The following is a 27,231-nucleotide window of genomic DNA, read 5'->3' as shown; positions in this document are numbered from 1 at the left end:
CAGCATAACATGTAAATATGCTGACAAATAAATCTTATTTCAAATTTTCATGACAGTTATAAAATGAATCTATTTTTATGCGGGCAGTGATTATGAAGTGATATTAAGATAATTTTAGGACACCTAAAATAGATGTAATAAGAAGTAAATTTATTTCAAATTTGTAAATATCATAAAATTCGTGAATCTGTTAAAATCAATACATAATAAAAATGTTTGCAATACTTTAAAATATGCAGAAAAGTTGTGGTGCCATCTCACGAGAGATGATGAAAATAAAATTTGCAATCTCCCAACATAGTTAACCGAAAAATGCCAGCATCATTAGTGAGTGTGCCTATTGGTTTAAGTGTTTAACCGAAGTGATATTATTCTCAAGTCATTTCTTTCAATAGACAGAGTATATAAATTGTTTAATCTGATATTTAGTTTAACATTACTAAAAGTGTTTAATACTGTCATTAACAAAGAGTGCTTGTGATGTCTCACAAAATGAGACATCATATAGGTTGGAAACGTATCAACTATGATAAAATATTTTACAAAAAGTGCTTTTATTATTTAATTTATTTGAATCACTTTATTTAATCAGTGATTTCTTTTAATGACAAAAATATAGGTAAAACTCTGCTGTTTTCAATATTTCTGCTTGCAAAAGGAGCATTTTATATAGAATTAGCCATATTTCATTTGGTTTCTTTTACACATACTATGATCATATATCATATTAACTGAGAATTAAATATAAATTGCTTATTATGTTCTAATTGATTAAAATTTTTTTCCCTTCCCCTTCGTTTCTCTAGATCTTTTTGTATTATGATTGTTATAATCATCTTGCAGAGAAGAACTTGTACAACTACGTTCTTACTGTTCGAGCACTTCCTGAAAATGTTGAACTGACATACCTGGTTAATGTGCCAATGCCAAACGAAATAGGTAAATTTATATAGTGTTAAGCTGGTAAAATTGCAAACTTTTAGTAAAAAACATTCACCACACACATATATAGCATTAGCATTAGTTGAGGCATGCAATGCAAGAAAGCAAGCTTATGCAGCATCAGCCAAAAAAAAAACCCCTCCTATTTCACCTATCTATTCACTCCAAATACTTGTCCAGCTAAAAATTTATTTAAGCTATCAACTTCCACACCACAACAAGAGCTGGCTAAAAGTAAATTTCTAAACACCTATTCTACAACGTCTTTCCTCAATTTGAATCTATGCCCACTCAGGTTCTTAATCTGAGCAAGAAGATGAATCCTATCAGCATTGAGCTTGCTCAACCTGTTCAAAGCCTTATACACCTCGATCAGATCACCTTGCAGGTGCTTAGTGTCCAGATGCTGCAACTTGCAGAACTTAAGTCTTTCTTCATAAGCGTACTCCTTTCTTCCTCTGACAAATCTTGTTGCCCTTCTCTGTACTTGTTCTAGCAATTCTACATCCTTCCTAAAATGAGGCCTCCAGACTTGTATGCAGTACTCAAGGTGTGGCCTGACCATTGATTTATACAAAGGGATAATCACCTCCTTGTCTCTGCTAGCAAAATTTCTATATATCATTGAAAAAACTCCATGACCTGCTCTGGCAGCCCGTCTGCACTGCTCAGTGAACTTCATATATGACTGCATAATAATTCCCAGGTCTTTTTCACTCTCCTCTTCCCTGAGTGTATTACCACACAGTTGGTACGTTTATCTTGCATTACTGCCACCCATATGCAGTACTTTGCATTTGTCAATGTTAAAAACTTCAGTTGCTACTTCTCAGCCCACTTGCCCAACTTATCTAGATCCAATTGGAGTAGCACACTGTCTTTACTGTCATTAACAACCCTGCCAGCCTTTGTATCATCTGCAGACTTGGACATCAAGCCTGATATACCTTCATCAATATCATTGATGAATACACAAAAGAACAATGGGCCCATCACCAAATCCTGGATAACTCCACTAATAACATTAGTCCACGAAGAGCAGTGTCCATTGATTACCACTCTGTCGTCTCCCACTCAACCATCCCTTTATCCGTTGTAGCAACTTGTACTTAATGCTATACTGCTCCAATTTGTACAGCAGTCTTCCATGTACAACAGTATCAAAAGCTTTCCTGAAATCCAAGTATAAAATTTATTTTTTACATCCAGTTCCTTTGTTACCACATCATAATATCCAATCAAATTGGTCAGAGAAGACTTCCCTTTAACAAACCCATGCTGTTTCTTAACCATTGTTTTTTTTTTTTTTTTTTGGGACAGTATGCAACGGTATAGCATACATGTCACTGTCAATAAAGGTGCTGGTATGGCATACTGGCACCTTTATTGACAGTGACGTGCGACATTTGGATGCAGTACACTTTGAAATTTGTAATATTCCGTGAATATTTTTTACATTTACCTACTATTCAAATAAGCTTAAAGTTATTTAACTAAATTTGCATTTTTCACTGTCTATTGTTAAGATATTTTTATATAAAACTTTGTAACCATTTTATAATTCTAAATTACTCAGCCGGAACTCCGTTTAACAAACTCCTTTTATAGCACTTTTTTTTTTTTTCATTCCCCTTAGAAGTTACATTTAAAATAGTTTCTATTGAATGAATAAAATTGTCATATAACAAAAGGATTAGAACAAACTTAACTCGGTATGCATAGTTGGTGAGGGGAACGAAGGGATCCTCTTACCAAGAGAGGCTTAAGTTCTGCAAATTGCAGTGGCTGGAGACTAGGCACCTGCGCGGTGATCTGATTGAGGTGTATAAGGCCTTGAATGGGTTGAGCACGCTGAATTCTGATGGGATCCTTCCACTTGTTCAGATTACGAACCTAAGGGGGCATAAATTCAAATTAAGAAAAGACAGATGTAGAATAGATGTGCGGAAATTTGCCCTTAGCCAGCGGGTGGTTAATTGCTGGAACAAACTTCCATCTGTCGTTGTGGAAGTTGATAGGTTGAATAAATTCAAGGAGGAACTGGACAGGCATTTGGAGGGAATGGTGCGTTTTTTTTTTTTTGGCTAATGCTGCGTAAGCTCATACACTTGCTTTCTTGCATCACATGCCACTACTACTACTAGTTCACATTTCTGGCCTTTAGGCAATTAGTGCTGCTGCACGAATTAAGAGAGCTAATGGGATTACCATTCTACAATTGTGTAGTACACGTAAAACCTATCCGACCACCTGTCCCATGTACGGAGAAGTCGCGCTGATCTACTGCAGTGGTGTCCAACTTTTTCCCGTATAGGGGCCATAATCAAAAAAATTCAAAATTAGACTTCTTTCTCAGACTGCAATAACTGATTCGAGAAAAATTAGTGCGTTACATTTTCCATACTGTATTTTGTTACATGTAAAAGTAAAATTGAAAATATTCAAAAATTTTATTAAGTATAATATACAATTACATTTACTGAACAAAACATTTAATGAGAAAATTTCACCAGGCGAGTTATCCGTCTTTGCACCCTTTCAAGAAGCTTGATGTCTTTCTTTAGGTGCGGTCTCCATACTTGAACACAGTATTCGAAGTGTGGTCTAACAAAAGCCTTATATAATGGGATTATCACATCCCTATCTCTACTTGCAAAAGTTCGAGAGATCATCGATAGGACACCATGGGCCTTCCTTGCAACCTGTTTACAATGCTCAGAGAATTTCATGTCTGACCGTATCGTAACACCCAAGTCCCTTTCATCCAGTACTGGGTTTAGTTGAACTCCACCAAGTGAATAAGTTATTTTGGGATTACTGTTTCCCAGGTGTAATACCTTACACTTTGTTGGATTAAAGCATAGCTGCCATTTTTCTGACCATTCCTGAAGTCTATCTAGGTCTCTCTGAAGAAACTCAGCTTTGACAGTGATCATTAACTACTCTACCAATTTTAACATCATCTGCAAATTTTGACATCACACCTTCTATCCCTTCATCAATGTTGTTTATGAAAATTAAAAACAACAGTGGTCCTAATACTGATCCTTGGGGAGCCCCACTTCTTACATCAACCCAATCTGAGGAATAGCCATTTATCACAACCCTCTGCTTCCTGCCCTGAAGCCATCCTGCTATCCATCTAAGGATTTTCCCAGTGATTCCAACCCGTTCCAGCTTATAAAGCAACTGCTCATGTGGGACTGAGTCAAAAGTTTTCTGAAATCTAAATAAACAATGTCGAAATTATTCCCTAAATCCAGCTCATGAGTGACCCTTTCAAAATAGCAAACCAGATTTGTTAAACATGACTTTCCCTTTACAAAACCATACTGAGTATCCCTGAGAATTTCAATTCAATCCAAATGATACTGAATTCCACCCTTGATCATTGCCTCCATGATTTTCCCTACCACCAAAGTCAGACTGACAGGTCGATAATTTCCCACTTCACTCTTAGAGCTACCCTTATGTATGGGAGATAAATTGGCACTTTTCCAATCCAACTTAATCTCCCCAGAGTCTAGTAATGCTTGCATAATTAGCCTCAATGGTTCATTGCACTCACTTGCCACCTCCCTTAAGATTATAGGGTATATTCCATCAAAACCAGGAGCCTTACTGGCCTATAGGCTCGAAGGTTTTTTTCATTAAATAATCCTACAAAATTTCAATATCATTCATTAATTAAAAATTTTTCAAATTCGCTCCCACAATTTCCCATTGCCACAAAAGGTTTTTCATTTGTAAATATCGAGGAAAAATAACTGTTTAGTTCATCTGAAACTTCAGCTGGGGTATTTAATTAAAGGTCCCTTACGTAAAGGTCCGATCTGGTTTGTCCTTCTCTTCTTGGCATTTATATATGTGAAGAATTCCTTATCCCTCCCCCCTCCTCTTTGCTCTGTTTGCTAGTGATTTCTCATAAACTGCCTTTGCCTGTCGAACCTTTTCTGTGGCTCTATTACAGATCATCTTGTAGCGGTTATAGGCTTCGGTACTTTTTATTGCTCTGTAACCTTTCCATGGCACCTTTTTCTGCTCAAGTAATGTGGCAACTTCACTATTCATCCAACTTGGAACTCTCCTCGTGGAGTATTTTTTTAATGATAAATACGCATTCAAGGCATCTGTGATTAATGTTTTAAAAGCATACCACAGTTCAATTGTATTCATTCTCTGTGCGATATCTACCCAGTTAATAGAGGCCATGTAGTACCTTAAGGCATCGTAATTTCCTTTTCTGAAATTAAAACCATTCCTTTGCCTTTTACTACTGCTACCTCTCTCATCGTCATCTACCGTAGAACTCCGTGATCACTTACTGCTACTGGTTCCTCTACTGTCAGCCCTGTTATGTCATCTGTTTCATGGGTGATGATGAGGTCTAGGATATTCTTTTGTGTAGTACTTTCCCTGACATGTTGATACACATAACACTCATCTAGTTGATTTAAAAATTTTGTTCCCCATGTTGAGTTTCCTTCCCATTTCCTCCAATCAATTAGAGGCAAATTGAAATCACCCATAATAAGACAATGACGCTTACTTGCCCATTCCATCTGCATATAGAGGCTTTCGTCATAATCTTCACAATCGCCTGGTCTGTAGATTACTCCTACTCGCATTATACCTTTGTTTCCAACTATCTCACACCATACAGATTCTATACTAGCATGTGAAACGTCTGAATCTGGGAAAGCTATCGTCGCACTCAGGCTGCTTCTGATAAGAAGCATTACCCCACCACCCCTTCTATCTACCCTATCCTTCCTAAATACATTATACAAGCCGTACTGAAACTCATCATCCCCTATTTCTGGGTGGCACCACGTCTCCATAAGCCCTATTATGTCTGCGTTACTTGTTTTAACCAGCAGTTCGAATTCACTCATTTTATTGACGACACTTCTTACATTACTATATAAACAATTAAGACTTACTGTTCTTGTATATTTAACTACCCTAACACAATCCTTGAAGTTTTTTAGGCTCTCTTCCCTGGCATTAGCTACCCGCTCACTTGAAACGTTTCTGCCCCCAGAACATCTCGATAATACGTCCAGTTGGGATAACAGATAAGAACTCTTAAGGTATGTGCAAGAGTTACTTTGACCAATATTATCAGATAAACACGTGTCAGTATTACCCACATCCCCCGTAATTAGCAGTTTCCCTGAACCTTTAAGGTATCCTCAGTAATACTGGCAAAAACTTTTGCACCACCTTTGTTTAAGTGTATTCTGTCTCTACAAAACAAATTTCTTCTACCTACAAGTGTGGGCCATGCTGACAGAAATTTCCCCCCCTACAGCCTTGCGAAGTCCTTCAGGTCTTGAGTTAATCCACAAGGCTTTTAACATATAATCCCTCCTATCGTGTCTGGGCAGAATTGCAGACACATGACATTGTGGCCTAGCTCGCGGCATTCCCTCAGCATGGTCCTGTATTTTTCCAACAATAGAAGCATAAGAATCCTTTTTGCGAGATATAAGACAAGATTGAGTTTTAGAAGGATTGAAATCAACTAAGTTGTCTCCCCCCCCCCCTCCGAGATCGTAATTTAAGGAATTGATAGTGGATATTTGAGAAGTTGAAGCTGATTGAGCAGGGCCAGGTTTCTCAAAATGGAAAGTGGAATGCAATGTGCTATCATCGGCAAAACTATGGATAGGATATCCAGTCAATGGAAGAAGGTCATTAATATACAAGAGAAAAAGATTGGGGGGGAAACAACTGAACCTTGGGGAACACCAGGATTAGTGGAGAAGTTAGAAGACAGAGAGCCATCTACCATCACCCTCAGTGAGTGATCAGACAGAAAACTGCATAACCAATTACTAAAAACAGTTGGCAAACCATAAGATGGAAGATTGTTTAGAAGACCTTTACGCCAAACACGATCAAAAGCCTTTGAGATGTCAAGGTCAACTGCTTGTGTTTCACCTAACTTTTTCATTGAATTTGTCCATAAATGAGTAACATAGGCCAGAATATCACCAGTGGATTGAAACTGACAGAATTCACACTGGCTATCATTGATCAGACGGAAGGTTTCTAGGTAATTTAAGAGTTGGCGGTTAATTGATTTCTCCATTACTTTAGAAAGAATAGAAGTAATTGCAATGGGACAATAATTGGATGGGAGGGATTTGTCACCCTTTTAAGCAACTGGCTGAATATGAGCAAATTTCCAAACAGAAGGAAAAACACCTTTGGAATAAGAAAGTGAAAAAAGGTGGCAAAGAATAGGAGTAAGTTCAGAAGCACAGGTTTTGAGAACAAGTGGAGAAATACCATCAGGACCTGGAGCTTTCTTAGCATCAAGATGCGTTAAAATCCTTCTGACATCCCTTTGATGGAAGACCACAGGAGACATTGAATGGAACGTGTTCAGAATGGTGGGAAGTGTTTTACCAAGATCATTAATACATGAGTTGGAAGGAAAATGGGATGCTAGCAGGTCAGCTTTATCCTTAACCGAAGTGACAACAGAACCATCTAGTTTTGACAGAGGTGGGAGCAGAGATGGGCAAAAGTTCCAGCCAATAGCTTTGGCAAGAGACTTAAAGAATGCTCAGCTACCATTAGGGCAAGAAGCAAGTTTTCTACTCTTAGCCTGTTCAAAATCTAGTTTCAACTGATTAATAACTGCTTTACATTTGTTTCGAGCTTTGGTGTAGGCAGAAAAACTGAAGAATTGGAAACAAGCCAATTATGATATGCAACGTTCTTCTCTTGAACAACCCTAGCACATTTATTGGAAAACCAAGGTTTAGGTAAAGGACAAGATTTTAAAGTGGAATGTGGAATAAAGGATTCCATTCCTACAAGAATAACTTCACTGACACGATCTGAGCAAATGTTGACATCAGAAGTTTTGAAACAGTAATCCGACCAAAGAAAAGAAGAAAATAAATCTCACAGGTCATCCCATTTTGCATTCTTGTAATGCCAAACAACATGATGTTGGGAATAGCCATGACATAAAGGCTCCATTGGAGAAGAGACAATCGCCAAGTTATGATCTGAGGTGCCTAAAGGACCTCTCACTTCGATCGTGTACTTAGAAGGGTTGTTTATGAGAAAAAGATCAAGCGTGTTGGCTGTAAGGTTAAGATTGTCCAGTATTCTGGTAGGTAAATGAACAATCTGTGCAAGGTCATTAGTAATTGCAAAAGCCTCAGCATCTTGACCAGCTGGAGTTGTGAACATTAAAATCATCAAGGAAAATTACCTCACTGTTAGGAGAGTTGGACTGGAGAAAGTCAAGTTGCAAAGAGAGGAAGTCAACGTGATTAGTGGAGTTGGGAGAACGGTAGAGACAACAGACGGATTTGACACAATGAGGTAGAGAGATTTTAAACCAGAGGAGATTCCAAACTACCAAGTCTCTGACAGGAAATATCGGAATGGACATATGCACAAGTACCACCTTCGAGGCGAAGAATCATGCAGTGAATAATTTGGGCAACTGAGATGAGCAATAGTTGAATCAACCGATAACTGAGATTCTGTCAGAAAAAGTACATGGGGTTTGGCAAACTGCAAGTGGAAATGGACATCGTTGAGATTAGAATTGAGACCACGTATATTTGTGAAATGAACTAGGAAGTGTTTGGGAGGTTTGGATCTTTTTTGCAGATAAGCCTACTCTATTGGTTTGATAATTCATGGTGTATTCAATAGTAAGAAAAAGTGGGGATGGAGGGACATGCTGTATGAAGTAATGAAATTTTTGAATATGGCGTACACATGGTAAGAATCTTCTCAGATCCTGGACATAACGTGGCTTCAACAATGTCCCCGCATACACACCTACTCGGAGTCCCTCCAGTCACTCTCTGGCAGAGTAGAGGTAGCAAGATTATATACTAGCTGATCTGGAAGCCTCCTAAAGAGTTACCAATAGGTTCGGTATTAACTAGCAGCCGGCCTACGAACACTGTTTTTAGAGCTGTACCCTCAAAATGTAAGGAAGATTGAATCTCGCCATAATGTTCATCATAACCTCAAAAGACATCAGTCATACTGCATGATGGAAAAGATGGCAAAGGGTTGATTGATTGATTGATTTGGTAGTTGTTGGCGCATCGGCTTCTGTGGCCATATTGCACCTCCCAAGGTTTTTGCAGTACTTTGATCCAAGCCCGAAGCGGGAATCGAACCCGCGACCTTTGGGTTGCCGGGCAGGTACTTTTACCCACTCGGCTAGCCCGGTCGGCGCAAAGGGTTGACCGGAACTTAGCTCTGGAGACTAAACATGGGTTCCACCACTTCAAGCCTCCAATAAGTAAAGTGGTGGTATTGCACCAGTTGATGAGGGTCATCTACCACCTAGTATTGCCTGGTGACATGGAGGGGTGGCATTCCTCCATGTGGTGTGGGCGGATATACCCAGGATTACTAACAGTCCCACCATCCTGAAGGTGAAAACAGAGGATTTGGCTGTCACAGACCATCTGGACTTCGGCGAAATTGGGTCCACTTGACTTGAATGTCACTCGAATATCAGTTCCATCAGCATTTTAGACTCCAAGTAGCAAGTACAGCTTGTCTGGCATATCTGACAGAATGTCTGTGACAACCTCAAGTACCAAATTAGATTATCCTGCAGTGTTTCTTTAACCAGTGACTCCTCCAGTCCACAGGAACCTCAGCTGAATCCAAGGAAGCTCTCATATTTATTGCTAAGGGTTTGCTTACTTCCTTTGCTGCTTCCTTTAATATAACTTGATAGATACCATCCACCTCAGGTGCCTTCCTTATGTTTAACTTCAACGATTTCTCCTCCACTTTGTTCTCCCTTATTACAAAATCACTTAGCTCCCTGTTAGAGTTTGATAAACTTCTGGCATTCCCCTTCTTGAATAACTCCTGATGTGTGAGTGCAGATGCAAAATACTCGTTCAGTTTATTAACTACCTGAGCATGATCATTAATAGTCAAACCATGTTAAGTGGACCAATATGATTCATCCTTTTCCTTCTAGAGTTTACATAAGTAAAGACCGCTTTGCTGTTTTTTTTTTCTTTGCATCTTTTGCCAAAGATTTCTCATCTGCCTTCGCCTGCCTACCCTCTTTTATGACTTGATTACAGACTAGTAATCTATATGGATCCCATGCGTTTTTCTTCTCTGCCATAATGTTCATTAATTCATTCATTTAGGCCTAAATCTTGAATAGTATTTCTTAGTTGGTATGAAAAGCCTAGTAGCCTCCATGATTAAGTCCCTGAAGGCTTCCCATTTAGAATTCACCATTGGTAACATCATCAGTTGATCCCATTGTATAGAATTTAAAAATTGCCTGAGACCACTGTACTTCCCTTTACTTTTGATGATAGTTACATCTTTAAGTAAATCCCACACCAGTACACTGTGATCACTGTCATCCAGTGGTTTCTTTATCTGCAAATTCTTAATGCATTTAATAATCACTGCTGATAATCAGATCAAGAGTATTACTTCCTCTGGTTGCCTCTTGAACATGTTGCTGTAGAAAACAGCCATCCAGTAAATCCATAGAAGGCTTGCTAGTGTGCGAGTGACCACCCCACAAGTTCCAGTCACTATCTGGAAAGTTAAAATCCCCCATTATAAGACATTCTGATTTACTGGCCCACTCTGTTTCTCTGTATAATTTCACATTATGCTCATCAGATTCATTATGCCTATAACACACATCTACTTTTATTTTCCCTTTCCCAGTGCTTATGTCATACCACACTGACTCAACATTGCATTGTCCACCAATGTCAGTTAGATGCAATTTCTTAGATTTTGTGTTTCTTAACTAACAGCATAACACCTCCTCCCTTTCTGTACACATTGTACTCCCCAAATTCCAATTCTGCACTGCTTATATCTGTGTGACACCCTTTCTGTTATATCCCAAACAATATCTTCCTTTGATGTCTTGACCTGCACTTCAAACTCATCAAATTTATTAACTGTACTTCTAGCATTGGTGTACATGCAAGTATACATGCACCTGTCCTTACTCTTAGTTACCCTAAAGCAGCCCATGTATTTACTTGTTCCACTATGATGTCCAGCAGTCAGGGAAATCCCCAGCACCTTGCTTTCCAAGCTGCTGCTTATTCTAATAGAAGCAGTGCAAGAATCACTTTTGCCTCTGACTGCGGCCACTGTTAATCTCTTAGTCTGTGTATCCTCCTAAGCTGCAGTTTTCCGACCCACCGAATGCTGTCTCAATAGCATCAGCAAATATTCTTGCAATATATATGCATATGTGCATATAGCTTAACTTCTGTTCCAGGAAAATTAATGGAGGCACTGGTTAAAGAAGCACTGCAGGATCATTTAGACAAGACTTCAGTTATAGCTCAGACACAGCATGGTTTTGTTAAGGGGAAGTCTTGCCTGACCAACTTGATTGGATACTATGATGCAGTCACAAAAGAACTGGATGCAGGGAATAACTTTGATATTATATACTTGGATCTTAGAAAGGCTTTTGATACTGTTGCACATGGAAGACTGCTACACAAATTGGAGCAGTGTGACATTGGAGGCAAATTGCTGCTATGGATAAAGGGGTGGTTGAGGGGGAGAAGACAGAGAGTGGTAATCAATGGACACTGCTCATCGTGGACTGATGTTATTAGTGGAGTCCCTCAGGGCTCAGTGTTGGGTCCATTATTGTTTTCTGTATTTATAAATGATATTGATGATGGTATATCGGGCTTAATGTCCAAGTTTGCAGACGATACAAAGTTGGCAGGGTTGTCAAGGACACTACTGACACTATGCTGCTGCAACAGGATCTGGAAAGGTTGAGCAGATGGGCTGAGAGGTGGCAAATGAAGTTTAACATTGACAAATGTAAAGTACTACACATGGGAAACAGCAACCCCAGAGCAACGTATCAACTCTGTGGTACAACACTGACAGTGGTAGAGAATGAAAGGGACTTGGGGGTGGTTGTGCAGGCAGATATGAAGTTCTCTGAGCAGTGCAGACAGGCTGCAAGAGTAGCTCATGGAGTATTGTCAATGATATACAGGAATTTTTCCAGCAGGGATAAGGAGGTGATTATTCCATTGTATAAGGCGATGGTCAGGCCACACCTAGAGTACTGTATACAGGTCTGGAGGCCTCATTTCAAGAAGGATGAAGAGCTGCTGGAACGAGTACAGAGAAGGGCAACAAGATTAGTGAATGGAACAAAGGGGTGCTCTTACAAAGAAAGGCTTAAGTTTTGCAAATTACAGTGTCTGGAGACTAGGCACCAGCGAGGTGATCTGATAGAGGTTTATAAAGCCTTGAATGGTTTAAGCATGCTCAATGCTGATGGGATTCTTTCTCTTGCTCAGAATAATCACCTGAGAGGGCATAAATTCAAATTGAGGAAGGATAGATGTGTGGAAATTTGCCTTTAGCCAGCGGGTAGTTGGTTGGTGGAACAGACTTCCATCCCTTGTTGTGGAAGTTGATAGCCTAAATAAATTTAAGGCTCAGCTGGACAGGTATTTTGAACGAACAGAGGGGTCAAATGGGAGTGTTTTTTTTTTTTTTTTTGGCTGATGCTGCATAAGCTTGCTTTCTTGCATCAAATGCCTCTACTAATGCTAATGTGCATACTTGGTGATTATTGAATTATGAATACCCCATCCATAATGGACTGTGATACATAGATTCAGTATAAAAAGCCAAATAGCTTCCTACACTACAGCAGTGGTAACTTGCATCTGGTCATGCAAGTAAAAGTAATAAAATAATCTGGGATATTGTAAAGATATCACAGAGTATCAAAAGGGCACGATTGTGGGAACTCATGTATCAGGTACTTCCCTATTGAAAACAGCACATTTTGTCAGTTGCCTATGGCCATTATGGTTAAGGTGTACAATGAATGATGTTGAATGGATCAAGCCCCTCCCACTGACAGAACTGTAAAGGATTACACAAACTGGATGTTTGTAGTAAGCGAAGGGTGCAGTGCATTGTACGAACCCAGTGGCAGGTTACAGTGCAACAGATGACATCACTATACAGTATGGGGAATGCAAGAACAATATCCCAAAATGACAATGTACTGCACTCTCATGTGTATGGGGTTCCACAGCAGACAAACCAAGAGACACCCTCTCCTCACCACTGATCATTGTCGATAGCAAATGCTATGGTGTCAACGACATACTTGTTGTACACTGGAGGACTGGAAATGAGTGTACTGGTTGGATGAGTCCAAATATCTGGTTCAATGTGCAAATGGCAGATGCCTTCATGTGTAGTGCAAGCAACTCAAGTCCATGGACCAATTATTCATAGTGCTCACCATCCAGGCAGGTGGCATGGTTGCTTAATATGAGGCATGTTTTGCTGACAAGAACTAGGACCTCTGGTGCTTATGGACCAACATTTCACTGGTGAGGTCTACTGGCAGCTCTTAGGAGATCCTGTGTATCCTATTACATTACATTTTTTCCCGGACAGAAATGGGATCTTCTAAGATGATAATCCACCCTGTCATTCGGCCTGCATTGTGCGTCAGTGGTTTGAGGAACACAGTGAAGATATCACCCATCCTGATTTGCCTCCAAATTCACCTGACTTCAATCCAATTGAATACCTGTGGGATGTTCTGGAATGGAAAGTAATGCATATGGATGCAAAATCGTCATCTGTTGCAACACTGTGGAAAGCCCTGCAAGCAGCATGGCTTGACTGCAGATCCCTACAGACACCTTCAGACCTCCAGTGGAGTCAGTGGCTAATTGAATAGTAGCTGTTATCTGTGCGAATGGTAACCCAAAATGGTATTAGATAGGTGGTCATAATTATAAATTATAAATCTCACAAGCAAGAACTGTATGGGGGAAATATTATTTTTGCATATCATATGAGATGTGTACAAGGTGTGGCTATTAAATAACAAGACTGCATGCACAACCACTACACTCCCAGCACTACCTGTGAAACAAAGGCACAGCACTTGAGCTTGAATGCTTGCCTAGTTGTTTGCTAAGTCACATTCCAACAACTCATTCACTTTGCAGTGAGACAGGTTTTCATTACCTTGTGATTTGCAGTTTGTAGGAAAAATGACAGACAGAAGAATCGAACAATGAATCAACCACAAATTCTTAACAAAATCAAAGAAAACACCAGCTGAAAGTTATGAGTTGGTATGCAAATTTATGGGGAAGATACTGTCAAGAGCTTATGTTTGAATGGCATAAAAGATTTTTAGAAGGAAGAGAGAATGCGGAGGATGAACTACCAGGCCATCTGGTATCCATGAAAACTGATGAAAGTCTGGATCAGGCAAGGACATTGATTAGAAGTGATCGTTGTTTAAGCATTAGAATGGTTGCATCAGAACTCAGTATGGACAAAGAAACAGTTGGGCAACTTTTAACTGAAAATTTAGGCATGAGAAAAACATATGCCAAGATAGTGCCAGAAATTTTGAATGAAGATGAAAGGATGAGAAGACTCCAAGTTTGTGAAAGAAGATCCAGACTTTCTGAGTACTGTACTTACTTGTAATGAAAATTGGCTGTTCCAGAAACTAAAAGGGAGTCAATGCAGTGGAAAACAAAACAATCCCTCAGATCAAAAGGTAAAGCAAGAATGTCAAAATCAAAATTGAAAGCCATACTTGTTTTCTTTGATATTAAAGGAATTATTATGGCTGAATATGTCCCACGAAATCAGACTGTTAATCAAACATACTACATTGAAGTTTTGACATGGCTGCATGAAAAAATTAGAAGAGACCTGAATTGCAGAAGGATTTTGCTCCACCTTTCCCCATAGATGCTCCATCAAGACATGCTCCAGCACACAACATGCTCAGTCGACCGGGCTAGCCAGGTGGGTAAAGTGCCTGCCTGGCAACCCAAAGGTCTCAGGTTCGAATCCCGCCTCGGGCTTGGATCAGTGTAAAATGCAAAAACTTTGGGAGGTGCATTATGGCCACAGAAGCCAACAACTAACAAAAAAAAAAAAAAAAAAAAAACCATGCTCTCTATTTGCCAGTTTCTAGTAAAAAAAAAAAATCCCTGTATGTAAACATGCACCTAGCCCGTTGTGACTGTTTTCCTCTTACCTAAACTGAAAAGTGTACTTAAGGGAACATTGAGAAAAAAATAACCAAAGTGTTAAAAATGGCTTACAGAAGATGATGACTTCCAGAAACATTCCTGTTCTTGGAAGAAGTGTGTGTGTGTTTTTCCAGGGCAATTATTTTTGAAAGTATGATAGCTTGGAAGATATGAAATATATTTATTTTATTGAAACAGTCTTATTACTTATTAGCATTAGCAAGGGCACATGATGCAAGAAGGCGCCTCCGTAGCCAGGTCGGATGGAGCAGCAGTGCGTTGCACATGCTTCTTGATTAGACCGGGGTTCGAGCCTGTCACCAACAAATACGGAGGATACGGAAAGGTCAGGGAATGACCACCGCATATCCCGGAGCAATATGGCCTTAGTTGCTAATGCTCCTAAAAACCAAACAACAACATGATGCAAGAAAGCAAGCTTATATAGCATCAGCCAAAAAAATAAAAAATACGCACACCCTTCTCATTTCACCCATCCACTCGCTCCAAATGTTTGTCTAGTTCTGCCTTGAATCTGTTTAAGCTATCAACTTCTACAACAACAGATGGAAGTTTGTTCCAGCAATCAACCATCTACTGGCTAAAGGCAAAATAGCCACACCTCATATCTACTTCTCATAATAAAAGTGATGGAAAAACACAGTCCACATTTAAAAACAACTTGTATTTATTAAGAAACTAAATATCAGATTAAGTAATTACACACTTGTATATTGGGCCCCGGATGCCAAGCGTTATAGTGATCAAGCGATTTTCTGAGTGATTCATAGAGCATTTAATCAAAGCCACAGTTCTTCTTTAATCTAAAAGTTTTTTTACGTTCTGTTTAATCGATAACTTAGTCCTATGAATTGTAAGCAAGTTTTAAGAAAGGAAATCCACCTTTCTTTTTTTTTCTTTAAACTAATGCTATTAAACCTTATACCGCTTGGTCACTCTAGCAGCACGGCTCCTGCCTCTCTGTGGTGGGGCCGATAACCTGGTAGAAGAAATCCACTCTCCCAGGGCTGAAAGGAGCATGGATGGAAAACAGTTCATTTCCACATTTAGAGCCATCGAGCTCAAGAACAGTGATAAAGGACAATGAAAATGACTTTTCTCAACCTAAGAGGTTGAAAACAACCCCTCAAGAGGAGATATCATCTTTCCTCATCTTACAATCACTTCTGAATAGCCTCTGAGCAAATTATCACCTTTCCTTGGGCAGAAATGCATTGAGACTGCTGCAGGCCCACCTAAATCAGTAAGGCAACTTCAATCTGGTGATCTTCTGGTTGAGACTACCCAACCTTAACATTCTACAAAGCTATTAAAGTTCACAACTTTTGGAGAACACCCAATAAAAGTTACTCCCCATGCCACACTAAACTCCTCTAAGGGAGTAATAACAGAATGGGATTTATTAACAGTATCAGAGGAGGAAATTGTCAGAGTTACTCCAACAAAAAGTTATCCAAGCAAGGAGAATTATGACTTGAAAAGATGGTATTCTTGTTCCAACAAGGAGCATAATTGAATAATGTTAAAGTATATATCCAGTAAAAATATATTTTAATTATAAATAATTACTTTGGAGCTCTTGAGACAATCGTGTCTCTTTATCAACAAATTTGAACTTAACGGATACAGTTATGCGTGCAGTGAGGCAAGTGAAGGCATGTTATTCATTAAACTGGTGTCTATTGTTGCTGCACAGACATGCGCTGGTTTACTCCAGCATTTGTCGAGGCATAAAATGGTTGTCTCCAAGATGGGGTGCAATCTCATGGCTTTCGAATTGCTCAATATATTGAGTGACTCTAACCATAGGCGGTGGCGAAAGTGCCGGGAGTGGTCTATTATTTCATAGTCTCGTTTGGGATTGAGGTCGTGGTGGGTAGGCCAGAAGTGCTCTGCGATTGTGGGCTGGTCGGTCTCAGCAAGGCAGATTGCTCTGTCGTGTTCCGTAAGGCGGTCTTGAAGTCTCTCCTATGTAGCAGCTGTCAAAGTCTCTGCAGGTTATGCGGTATATTACACTGCTGCATAAGAGAGGTATGACAGGGGTCTTTACACTGGAGACTAGAGAACGTAGGCTTCTGCCAGGCAACTGTACGCATTTTATGCGATATTCTCTGAGGATTTTTGAGATCCGCCCTGACATGCCTGGATAGTAGGGAACGTAGGTGGTAGGTATATTGTCCTGGTTCGGGGGTCTCGGGTGGACTGTGAGCTCCTGTGCTTGCAATAGGCACCTGTCTAGCACGTGCGTTGGGTAGCCACAATTTATTAAGTCTGTCCTCACATAAGAAATCTCGCTGCATCTAGTTGCATCAGTGTTGGAATGGCTCCAAGCTCTGGAGAATAGAGTGTGGGCAGTGCTGTTGAGATGACTGGGGGGGCATGGATAGTTTGTTGAGATGACTGGGATAGTTTGTAAACTGTCCGCACCACATAGGTTTACGGTATACTGAGGTCTCCAGACGTGGGCCCACGCGTTTTACTAGGACATCCAGGAATGGCAGTGACCCATTAACTTCTAACTCTAGAGTAAACTGGATGAAATCAGACAGGGAATTGAGATATTCTAGTAATGCTGTTTCAGAGCCACGTGGGATGACGGTGAAAATATCGTCAACATATCTGCACCATGTTGTAATAGGCACAGGTGGGTTCAGGAATATCTGTTCCAAATCTTCCATGGCGACATTGGCTACTACGGAACTAACAGGGGCACGCATAGCAGTGCCATGTACTTGCTGGTATACAGAATCCTCGAAGGTGAAGATGCTGCTTGACAAGCAGAGGTTGAGGGCGGTGCAGATGTCATCAGTGGATAGTGATGTTCTGTTTGAAAGGTTTAAGTCATTCTCAAGGAGCCTCTTGGTGCAGTGTATGGCCTGTTGGACAGGGATTGATGTAAAAAGCGACACTACATCAAATGATGCCATAACGGCACTGTCAGGAATTGAGAGCTCTTTAATGAGGCGGATGAATTCACCGCTATTATTGACTGTGTGCGTGGGATTTCCTACAAGAGGTGAGAGGAGGCGTGCACTATACTTGGACAGCTCATACGTGGGTGCATTGCAGCAGGACACTATAGTTCTGAGAGGAACACCTGGCTTATAGATTTTTGGTAATCCATAAAACTGTGGCAGCCAGTGGCATGAAGAAGTTGCCGAGTTGCAGCTGAGATCCACAGCACTGGGCCCACTTGCTTAAACCTTAACCATCGTCAGCACGCCGCCCTTTCCTCTATAAGAAAGGACAACACCATCGTCGTACTTCCTGCTGACAGAGAACGCCGGACTGTTGTATTAAACTGTGCGGTAGTCAGTTCTAGATAACCCACTAAACAGTGATCATCTACCGATCCTTTGTAAGATACAAACACGAGTAAACTTGTCCCCATCACAGTGCTCCAACCGGAAATTCCATAGGGCACGTTGGCATGAATACTTCTGTCTAACTCAGTTTGATGATGATATAATCCAGTCCCAGCCCATAGATAATATCACCGATCATATAACCAACCAGATATTACATGCTGCTACTTCTTCAATACCTAAATCTCAACCTGGGAAATGTAAACGCAGCAGTTATTGGTGGAATCAGGAATGCACACATGCTAAACAAGAAAAAAATAGAGCTTGGAATTTGTTTCAAAAATTTCTGGTAATCTTATTAACTTTAAAAGACTCAAGGCGAAGTTCCACCAAATAAGAAGAAAAGCCAAGAAAGATGCCTGGATGAGTTTTAGTTCCACTATTAAAAAGGACACATACAACAGACTCATGTGGAAGAAAATCCAAGCATTTAATGGTAAATATGTGCAGTCCCCATCCTCAATCCTAAACTGGAAAGGACAAGAGTTTTCCGAACCAACAGAAATAGCTAATGCATTAGGCGAATCATTTACCAGTATATCAGCAGTGTCCACATACAACCAAACCTTTCAAAAAATTAAGGCATCTGCAGAAAAAAAATAAATCTCTCTACTAAGGTATCACATCTGTACAATCAGCCATTCACTCTAAAGGAACTTTTGGAGTCTCTCAATAAAACATCCAGTACTGCTGCTGGTCCGGATGGAGCCTGCTATATGATGTTAAAAAAACTAAATAACAATGCACTAAGCTCCCTGTTGAAATTCTACAATAGAATATTTTTAGAAAATAGTTACCCGCAATCCTGGTGTCACTCAATTGTTCTAGCTTTTCCGAAACCAGGGAAGGATCATACCATCCCGCATAATTACAGGCCAATTTCACTGAATAGCTGTTTAGGAAAAGTCTTTAAAAAATGATACACAAGCGGCTAATGTGGTTTCTGGAAACCAACAATCTGCTAAACAGAAATCGGTATGGGTTTCAGAAGAATCACTCAACCTTTGATGTGATGATCAAAGCAGAAGCAAACATCCACAATGCTTTCATAAGGAGACAGCATCTGGTCATGGTTAATGTAGATATTAACAAAGCTTTTGACACTACATGGCGATATGGTGTCCTTCAGGACCTTCATTCTTTTGGATTAAAGGGGCATTTACCCCAATTTATACAGAACTTTCTACACCACACAACGTTTCAAGTCAGATATATGAACAGTTTACCCAAACTATTTGAACAAGAAGTAGGTGTACCACAGGGTTCCATCCTAAGCACATTATTCACAATAAAAATTACTAATATGACACAAAACATACCAAAAATAGTTGAATCATACATGTTTGCCGATGACCTGATTATCTCTTGTTAGTCATAAACTATGAATGCCATTGAAAGGCAACTTCAAATATCCATAACCAGAATAGAATCATGGACGCAATGGAATGGCTATTCCTTAGCAGAAAATAAATCAACAACAATGCATTTCTGAAAATTACGCAAACTACATCCAGATCCTGAAATATATAAAAAATAACCTGATTCCTCTTACCAATAACTTTCGTTTATTGGGTTTGTATCTAAACAATAAACTTAATGTTTCCAATCATATAGCCTACCTTAGAATGGCCTGTCTAAAGAAATTGAACATCTTAAGAGCTGTCTCTGCTAACTCCTGGGGTGCTGATAGACACTCACTATTACATCTCAATAGAACTTTAATTCGGTCCTGCTTAGATTATGGATCACCTGTGTATGACTCCACAAAGAACAGTTCCTTGTTGCAGCTAAATACAATTCAGCATAGTGCACGCTTCTTGATTAGACCGGGGTTCAAGCCCGTCACCACCAAATACGGAAAATGTGGAAAGGTCAGAGAATGACCACCGCATATCCCGGAGCAATATGGCCTTAGTTGCTAATGCTCCTAAAAACCAAACAACAACAACAACATCAGCATAGTGCCCTAAGGATAGCCATGGAGCCTTCAGAACATCTCCAGTCCACAGCCTATATATTGAGGCAAATGAATCCCCATTGCACCTCAGGCGAAAAACCTTACTTTGTAATTATGCTGCAAAAATTAAAAATATTCCATCTCACCCCAGCTGGGAATACCTGTTTGATTCTCAAAATGTAATGTTATACCATAATAAACCTAATGAAAATTGCCCTGCAGGTCTTCAATTGCAAGAGATCATGAGCAGTTGGAATATTAACTTTCAGCATATCCTTGATGACTATGCTTCTCCTGAACTTTCCTGGATTCAATTTTCACCTCGTTGTGATACTTTCTTTCTGAGATGGGGAAAACGCTACCTGCAAAACAACAACCTACAGCAGCTACATGAAGCCCACATCTTATAAAACTCAGGAAAACTACTTATCTACACTGATGACTCCAAAACAGATGAAGCCGTAGGTGCTGCAGCAATTTCTTCTACCTTCTCAATATCTGTATCTCTTCCTACAAATGCAGTATCTATACTGCAGAATTATATGCAATAAAACTGGCCCTAGATAATATAAGTAAGCAACATTTCAAGCAAGCTTTAAAATACACTGACTCCTTAAGTGCAGTCACCGCCATTCAGTCTGTTACTTCTTCCCACCATTCCATTCTGAAACAGATCCGATACAGATTATATCAATATCAAACATCAAACCAGATGGTCACCTTCTGCTGGATCCCTGGTCATGTCAGCATCCCAAGTAATGAACGTGTGGATCATGATGCTAAACATCCTGACAGTACATCATTCTGCCATCTGAAAGTCCCATACACAGATTATAAATCCACTATTAAAACAGCATGTAGGACTCAAAACCTCAGCTGTTGACTTCTAATTTCAGGAGAAGCAGGCGAGAAGAAGTCATTTTGGCAAGACTCCGAATTGGTCATTCTCATACAATGCATCTGTTCTTGCTTGTGGGAGAGAATCCTCCTCAATGTCTCATCTTCCAGACCCAGCTAACAATTAAATATATTCTAATAGAATACCCTCAGTACACAACTATCCGAAAATCCAGTTTCTATTTTCTATCCAATTTGCAGAAACCTTTTAACTTTATTACACATACTTGGCAAAAATGCAAATTTTGAAGAACTATTTCAATACTTGAAATGCACAAATTTATATAACCATCTCTGAAAGACATAATATACAATTTTCGGTCATAAGAAATTCATGAACAGGCCAGGAGGCCCTTGTGCCAAAAATCCTCAATTACAACAACAATACAACACTTGTATATTGAGACCTAAACTGGCTTAAATATCCAAGTAAGTGTGTATTTTCTTTTACTGAAGTGACCAAAATTCGCTGCTATATAAACAGCAAAAAAACTAGCACTAGTTGCCTTTTTGTGATTATATTTCCATAGCAGTGTTTTAGTATTTTTCTTTTTAGTTCTGTTTTTTAATAATTATATACAGTTAGTCCTTGTATAGCACGATAGTTGTGTTCCAAGAAATCCTTGTGCAATGCAAAATCGTGCAATATAAACAACAAGCCTATGGGAAAAATAGGGTTAGGTGCCGACCACCCAAGATTGAACACACATTTGTAACCAAAACATTACCAAACACAATAAATAATCATAATAAAATACGTAAGTATTTTATTACGTAATAGTCGTAATAAAATACGTATTTTATTACGACTATTACATAATAAAATATTGTTAATGCTTTTGCTTCTATCGTAAGCAAACTTGTTTTTTTGTTTGATTTTCTATCCAAACAGATGAGAGCCGCTCCATCTCTTCCAATTCTTTGTGTCTTAATCTAATGGATTTTAATTACACTTTGAGTTGTTCCTGAAACGAAAGTTGTTTTATTTTCTCTGCATTCTTTGTAATTCTCGGCGTTGCCGTGGCATGTGCAATATCACATGGTCTTTCATTTCACTCAAAGCATTTCACAATTTCATATTTTTACTCTATCGACAGAAGCAGACTGGCCATAAGCCTTACTGGGGAAACTCCGGTGGGCCGGAGGCCGGTGTGATTTTGGCCATAAACCATAGTATGAGGCCACTATAAATTTTCCCGGGTAAGAATTTTTGACCCAGTCCCCCTCTGTTTATCGATATTGCTTTTCTTTTTCTCTCTGAATCTGTGTCTTCACCAGGACGCTTCCTTTTCACACCTTTTAAGTAATTTACTCATTTTTAGTGAATAAAGCACAATTACAAAATGAGAAGGCACGCTTGATACAGACGTAAACAAAGTTGCGCGTGTGTTGCAACTGAATAAATTACACCGTAAAGCCACAGATACACTATTAATACCTCACATTTTACTAAAGCACATTTCTAGGGGTTACTACCATAAAACAATAAAAACAATTTCCAGTTGCGTTTCTACTAGTGGAATCTGTTATAAACTGGTAATAAACTTGATCTAATTGCATTTGTGATTATACCGATAGCTGGAATTGTTGGTTTTTACGTTATTATGGTGAAATGTGTTTCCCCTTCACTGATATAAAACACAAATACATTTTCAGAATCTTCTTTTCATTCCTATCGTGTTGCGTTCAGTTGGGGTGATTCCGCGTTCGACTGCCATTTCTTGTAAACACAAAGGCGAATCGTGCATAAGCGAATTCGGTTCGTGTTATATAAGATATCGTTCCCCTACTTATAAATCTTGTATGATCGAATTCGCATAGCGTAAACACGTGTTTACGAGGACTGACTGTATATATATATATATAAAAAATACATGCATGTGTTAACTTCTAATTATAGGATATTCTTCGTGCATTTATACATATTTACTTCAGTGAGTGGGCTTGTATGTATAAGATATGATCAGAAAGTCTGGGGATTGAATTGTATCTTGAAATTCCTGCACCATATCGAGTTGTGACTTGCCGCAATATTCATGACTCATCTAGACATAGTAACACATGAATTACATGTTTATTTGTAGTCAGTCTGTGTTATTTTGGTAAAACACTTTCCTATAAATAGAAAGAGTTTTATGTGTTTCAGTGCACTTTAAAATGAGTGATTTTACTTAGCAGCAAATTTGCATAAAATTTTGTTTCAAATTAGGAAAATGTTCAACAGAAAATCAAATGTTAAAAACAGCTTTTGGAGAAGATGCCACTTGTCATTCAAAGACTTTTCAGTGGTTTGCAATATTTAAAGGGCTTGATTGTGGTCCTTGCTCTGGCTTCTTCAATTTAAAAAAACTAATAATTCAATTACTCGTGTTTATAATCTAATCAGGAAAGATAGTCTTAACTATCCTTGAAGTTGCTAATGAAGTTGGTATTTCTTATGGAACATGCCAATAAATTTTCACACAAGATTTTGAAATTTGGCTCATTTTAACCAGTTTGTCCTTTGCATCCTCACTGACAATCAAAGAGAGCTGTGAGTTTTCACATGTCAGAATCCTCATGTGTTGCTTCTGACCCACACTTTGTTTCTTCCAAAACTTTCCTTATTTGAAATTATTGAATATTTGGGCCAGTACAGTTTATTATTGAAGGATCTTGACAAAAACAGTAGAATGATAAACTTTTACTTACAACAAGCACACATTGATTTCATTATTTGAAATTATTGAATATTTCATTATTCAAGAAAGCAAGCGTATATAGAATCAGCCAAAAAAAAAAAAATTCTCCATTTCACCTATTCATCTTTTCCAATAGTTTGTCTAGAATTAAAGTTACAGTTAAAGTCCATTATTAAAAGTACTACAAACTACAAGTAGTAATGTACCACCATTTGAAAACATTAAATAAAACGAAACCCTACAGATTATAATCAAGGAAATATATGTAAATGTGAATGTTTTTCACTACAAGAACTTTAAACTTTTTTTTTTTTTTTTTTTTGTGCAAATACTCGTGTTTAATTTTTCTTATAAGCAGAAATAAACAATACCCTTGTTTACAAGCTTCAGAGTTGTTTGTGGGAAAAAATCTGACCACTGTTTTTATTCTGTATTATAAAGGATATACGGAACATCTAGATATGGTCTTTTTGTGAGGAAATTTAATGCCTTCTCAAATTGAAGGAAGTGGATGAATTGGAAGTATATTTTGTAGTGAAAGTCTTCAGAGAAACTGGAACTCTTAATTTAATAATAAGAGTATAGATGTTTGTTATTTGGAGCATTAGCAACTAAGGTCATATTGCTCGGGGAATATGCGGTGGTCATTCCCTGACCTTTCCGTATTTGGTGGTGACGGGCTCGAACCCCGGTCTAATCAAGAAGCGTGTGCTACGCACTGCTGCTCCTTCCCACCTGGCTACGGAGGCACCTTAATAAGAGTATAGTGAAGGTTGTTAGACATTTCATTTCTGATCAGGACCAGGTAGACAGGCTACTGGCTTTAACATCTGCCCATTTCAGAAGCTAGAATTCTGAAGATAAGAAAAGAGAGATTGTATTATTCAACAGCAAACTATATAACCATAAAGCATAATTTGATGCAGGTGAGTTTTTTTTATATACATTATGGCAGTATATTAATAATAGTTTTTTATTAATATTATGGCTCCATCAGATATATGAATTTAAGATTTTGCTTAAGACTCCAACCACATTTAAGGGATTTAATTTTAGACTTTTGAAGGGGAGTTTAAATGCAAGTTTAGCATCAAAATATATACTTATATACTGAAACCTTTTGAATTATACTGTTGCCAATAAGGAGAAAACTGATGCAAAACAGATTTTCTGGTTATAGAAAGATGAGTAAACATTGAGGATTTAGAGCAAGATCTGAAAGAAAGTAGTTACAGATAGTATCTAAACATCAATATTTATAAAACATTATTTATCATTGCTTCTTGATGTCAGTAGCCAATATTGGCTTTAACTGGGGTTGCTTTGTAATGGGATGATCTATGCAATTGGGAAAAAATCTGTCTGTTATTTGCCATGGGACGATATATAATGTACATTTGAAGATAAAATGTTGTACAAATGGAGCATAAATAAAAAGATATATACTTAATTTATCTAACCTGGTAGACACTTTATTAGGTACACCTCACTAAATATCAAGTAGATCTTCACTCCCCCTTTATCCTTCAGAATAGCACTGGGTTCATCATGGCAACTATGTTGAGGTGTTAAAAGCATGCCACAGTGATACTGGTCCATGTTCACTCAGTTGCTGCCCACAGTTGTTGCAAATTGGATAGTTGTGGCTCTCTATTATGAGAGTTCATTCCACAAGTGCTCAGTTAGCATTAGCATTGTTAGTATTAGTAATGACCACATGGTGCAAGGAAGCCTATGGCTTATGCTGTACTAGCCAAAAAAAATAAAAATAAGAGGAAGAAATTAAAAAATATATAATAATTAATAAGTGAAAAGGAAATAGACAACCTATGCATATCCTTCCTCCCTTGGGTAATTATCCAGCTGACCTTTGAATTTCCCCAAACTGTCAGCATCTACCACCCATGTAGGTAACTTATTCCAGTAATTTATAATTTGCTGCCTAAAATAAAACATCCCGCAATCCAGCTTAAACAACTCCCCCCCCCCCCCTGTTTAACTTAAAATTATGGCCCCTAGTTCTAGAATCATTTATAACCATAAAAATTTCATCCTTAAACCTCAATTAAGTGTCCTCTAAGGTGCCTAGTTTCCAAGCTCTGCAACTCACATATTCAAAGTCTCATCATATGGATGCCCTTTTGCCGATCTCACCAGGCGAGTTACCCGTCTTTGGACCATTTCAAGAAGAACAGTGTCTTTCTTTCGGTGCAGTCTCCATACTTGAACACAGTATTCCAAGTGTGGTCTAACAATAGCCTTATATAATGGGATTATGACATCCTTATCACTACTAGCAATTATTCGATAAATCATCGATAGGGCACCATGGGCCCTCCTTGCAACCAGTCTACAATGCTCGGATAACTTCATATCTGACCGTATTGTAATACCCAAGTCCCTTTCCTTCACTACCTGTTTTAGTTCAACTCCACCAAGTGTATAAGTTATTTTGGGGTTACTCTTTCCCAGGTGCAATACCTGGGAAAGAGTAACCCCAAAATTTTATCCAGCCATCTCCAGCTGGATAAAAGCATAGCTGCCATTTTTCTGACCATCTCTGAAGTCTATGTAGGTTATTCTGAAGAAGCTCTGCTTGCCGGCAATTATTAACTACTCTACCAATCTTTACATCATCTACAAATTTAGACATCATGCCCTCTATCCCTTCATCGATGTCATTTATGAAAATCAAAATCAACAGTGGTCCTAATACTGATCCTTGGGGAACCCCACTTCTTACAACAACCCAATCTGAGGAATAACCATTTATCACAACCCTCTGCCTCCTGCCCTGAAGCCACCCTGCTATCCATCTAAGGATTTTCCCTGTGATTCCAACCTCTTCCAGCTTATAAAGTAATTGCTCATGTGGGACTGAGTCAAATGCTTTTGCCGAAATACAAATAAACAACGTAGAAATTATTCCCTAAATCCAGCTCTTGAGTGACCCTGTCAAAATAACTAACCAGATTAGTTAAACATGATTTTCCCTTTACAAAACCACTTCCATTTCTATCTAAGTGATCCTAAATTCCACCCTTGATCATAGCCTCCATGATTTTCCCTACTACTGCAGTTAGACTAATTGGCCGGTAATTCCCACTTCACTCTTAGAACCTCCCTTATGTATTGGAGATACATTGCCACTTTTCCAATCCAATGGAATCACTCCCAAGTCCAGTGATGCTCTCATAATTAGCCTCAATGGTTCAATGCACTCACTTGCCACTTCCCTTAAGATTATAGTGTAAATGCTGTCAGCCCCAGGAGGCTTACTGGCCTCTAGGCTC

At 38.8% G+C, this 27,231-nt stretch overlaps 1 protein-coding gene across 1 annotated transcript in view; it reads left to right on the top strand.

The window, feature by feature from the left end:
* The window catches only part of LOC150080150 (uncharacterized), a 121,938-nt gene that overhangs the window by 58,565 nt on the left and 36,142 nt on the right, over positions 1-27,231 (top strand). Inside the window, exon 5 of the mRNA XM_090380630.1 lies at positions 807-939. Coding sequence (XP_090236756.1) covers positions 807-939 — 133 coding nt within the window. The remainder of the gene's footprint in view (positions 1-806; positions 940-27,231) is intronic.

The sequence above is a fragment of the Mastigoproctus giganteus genome, chromosome 9 (assembly GCF_048544385.1).
Source record: "Mastigoproctus giganteus isolate SK-2022 chromosome 9, ASM4854438v1, whole genome shotgun sequence".
Lineage (NCBI taxonomy): Eukaryota > Metazoa > Arthropoda > Arachnida > Uropygi > Thelyphonidae > Mastigoproctus > Mastigoproctus giganteus.
This window is presented reverse-complemented; position numbering and strand designations above follow the sequence as displayed.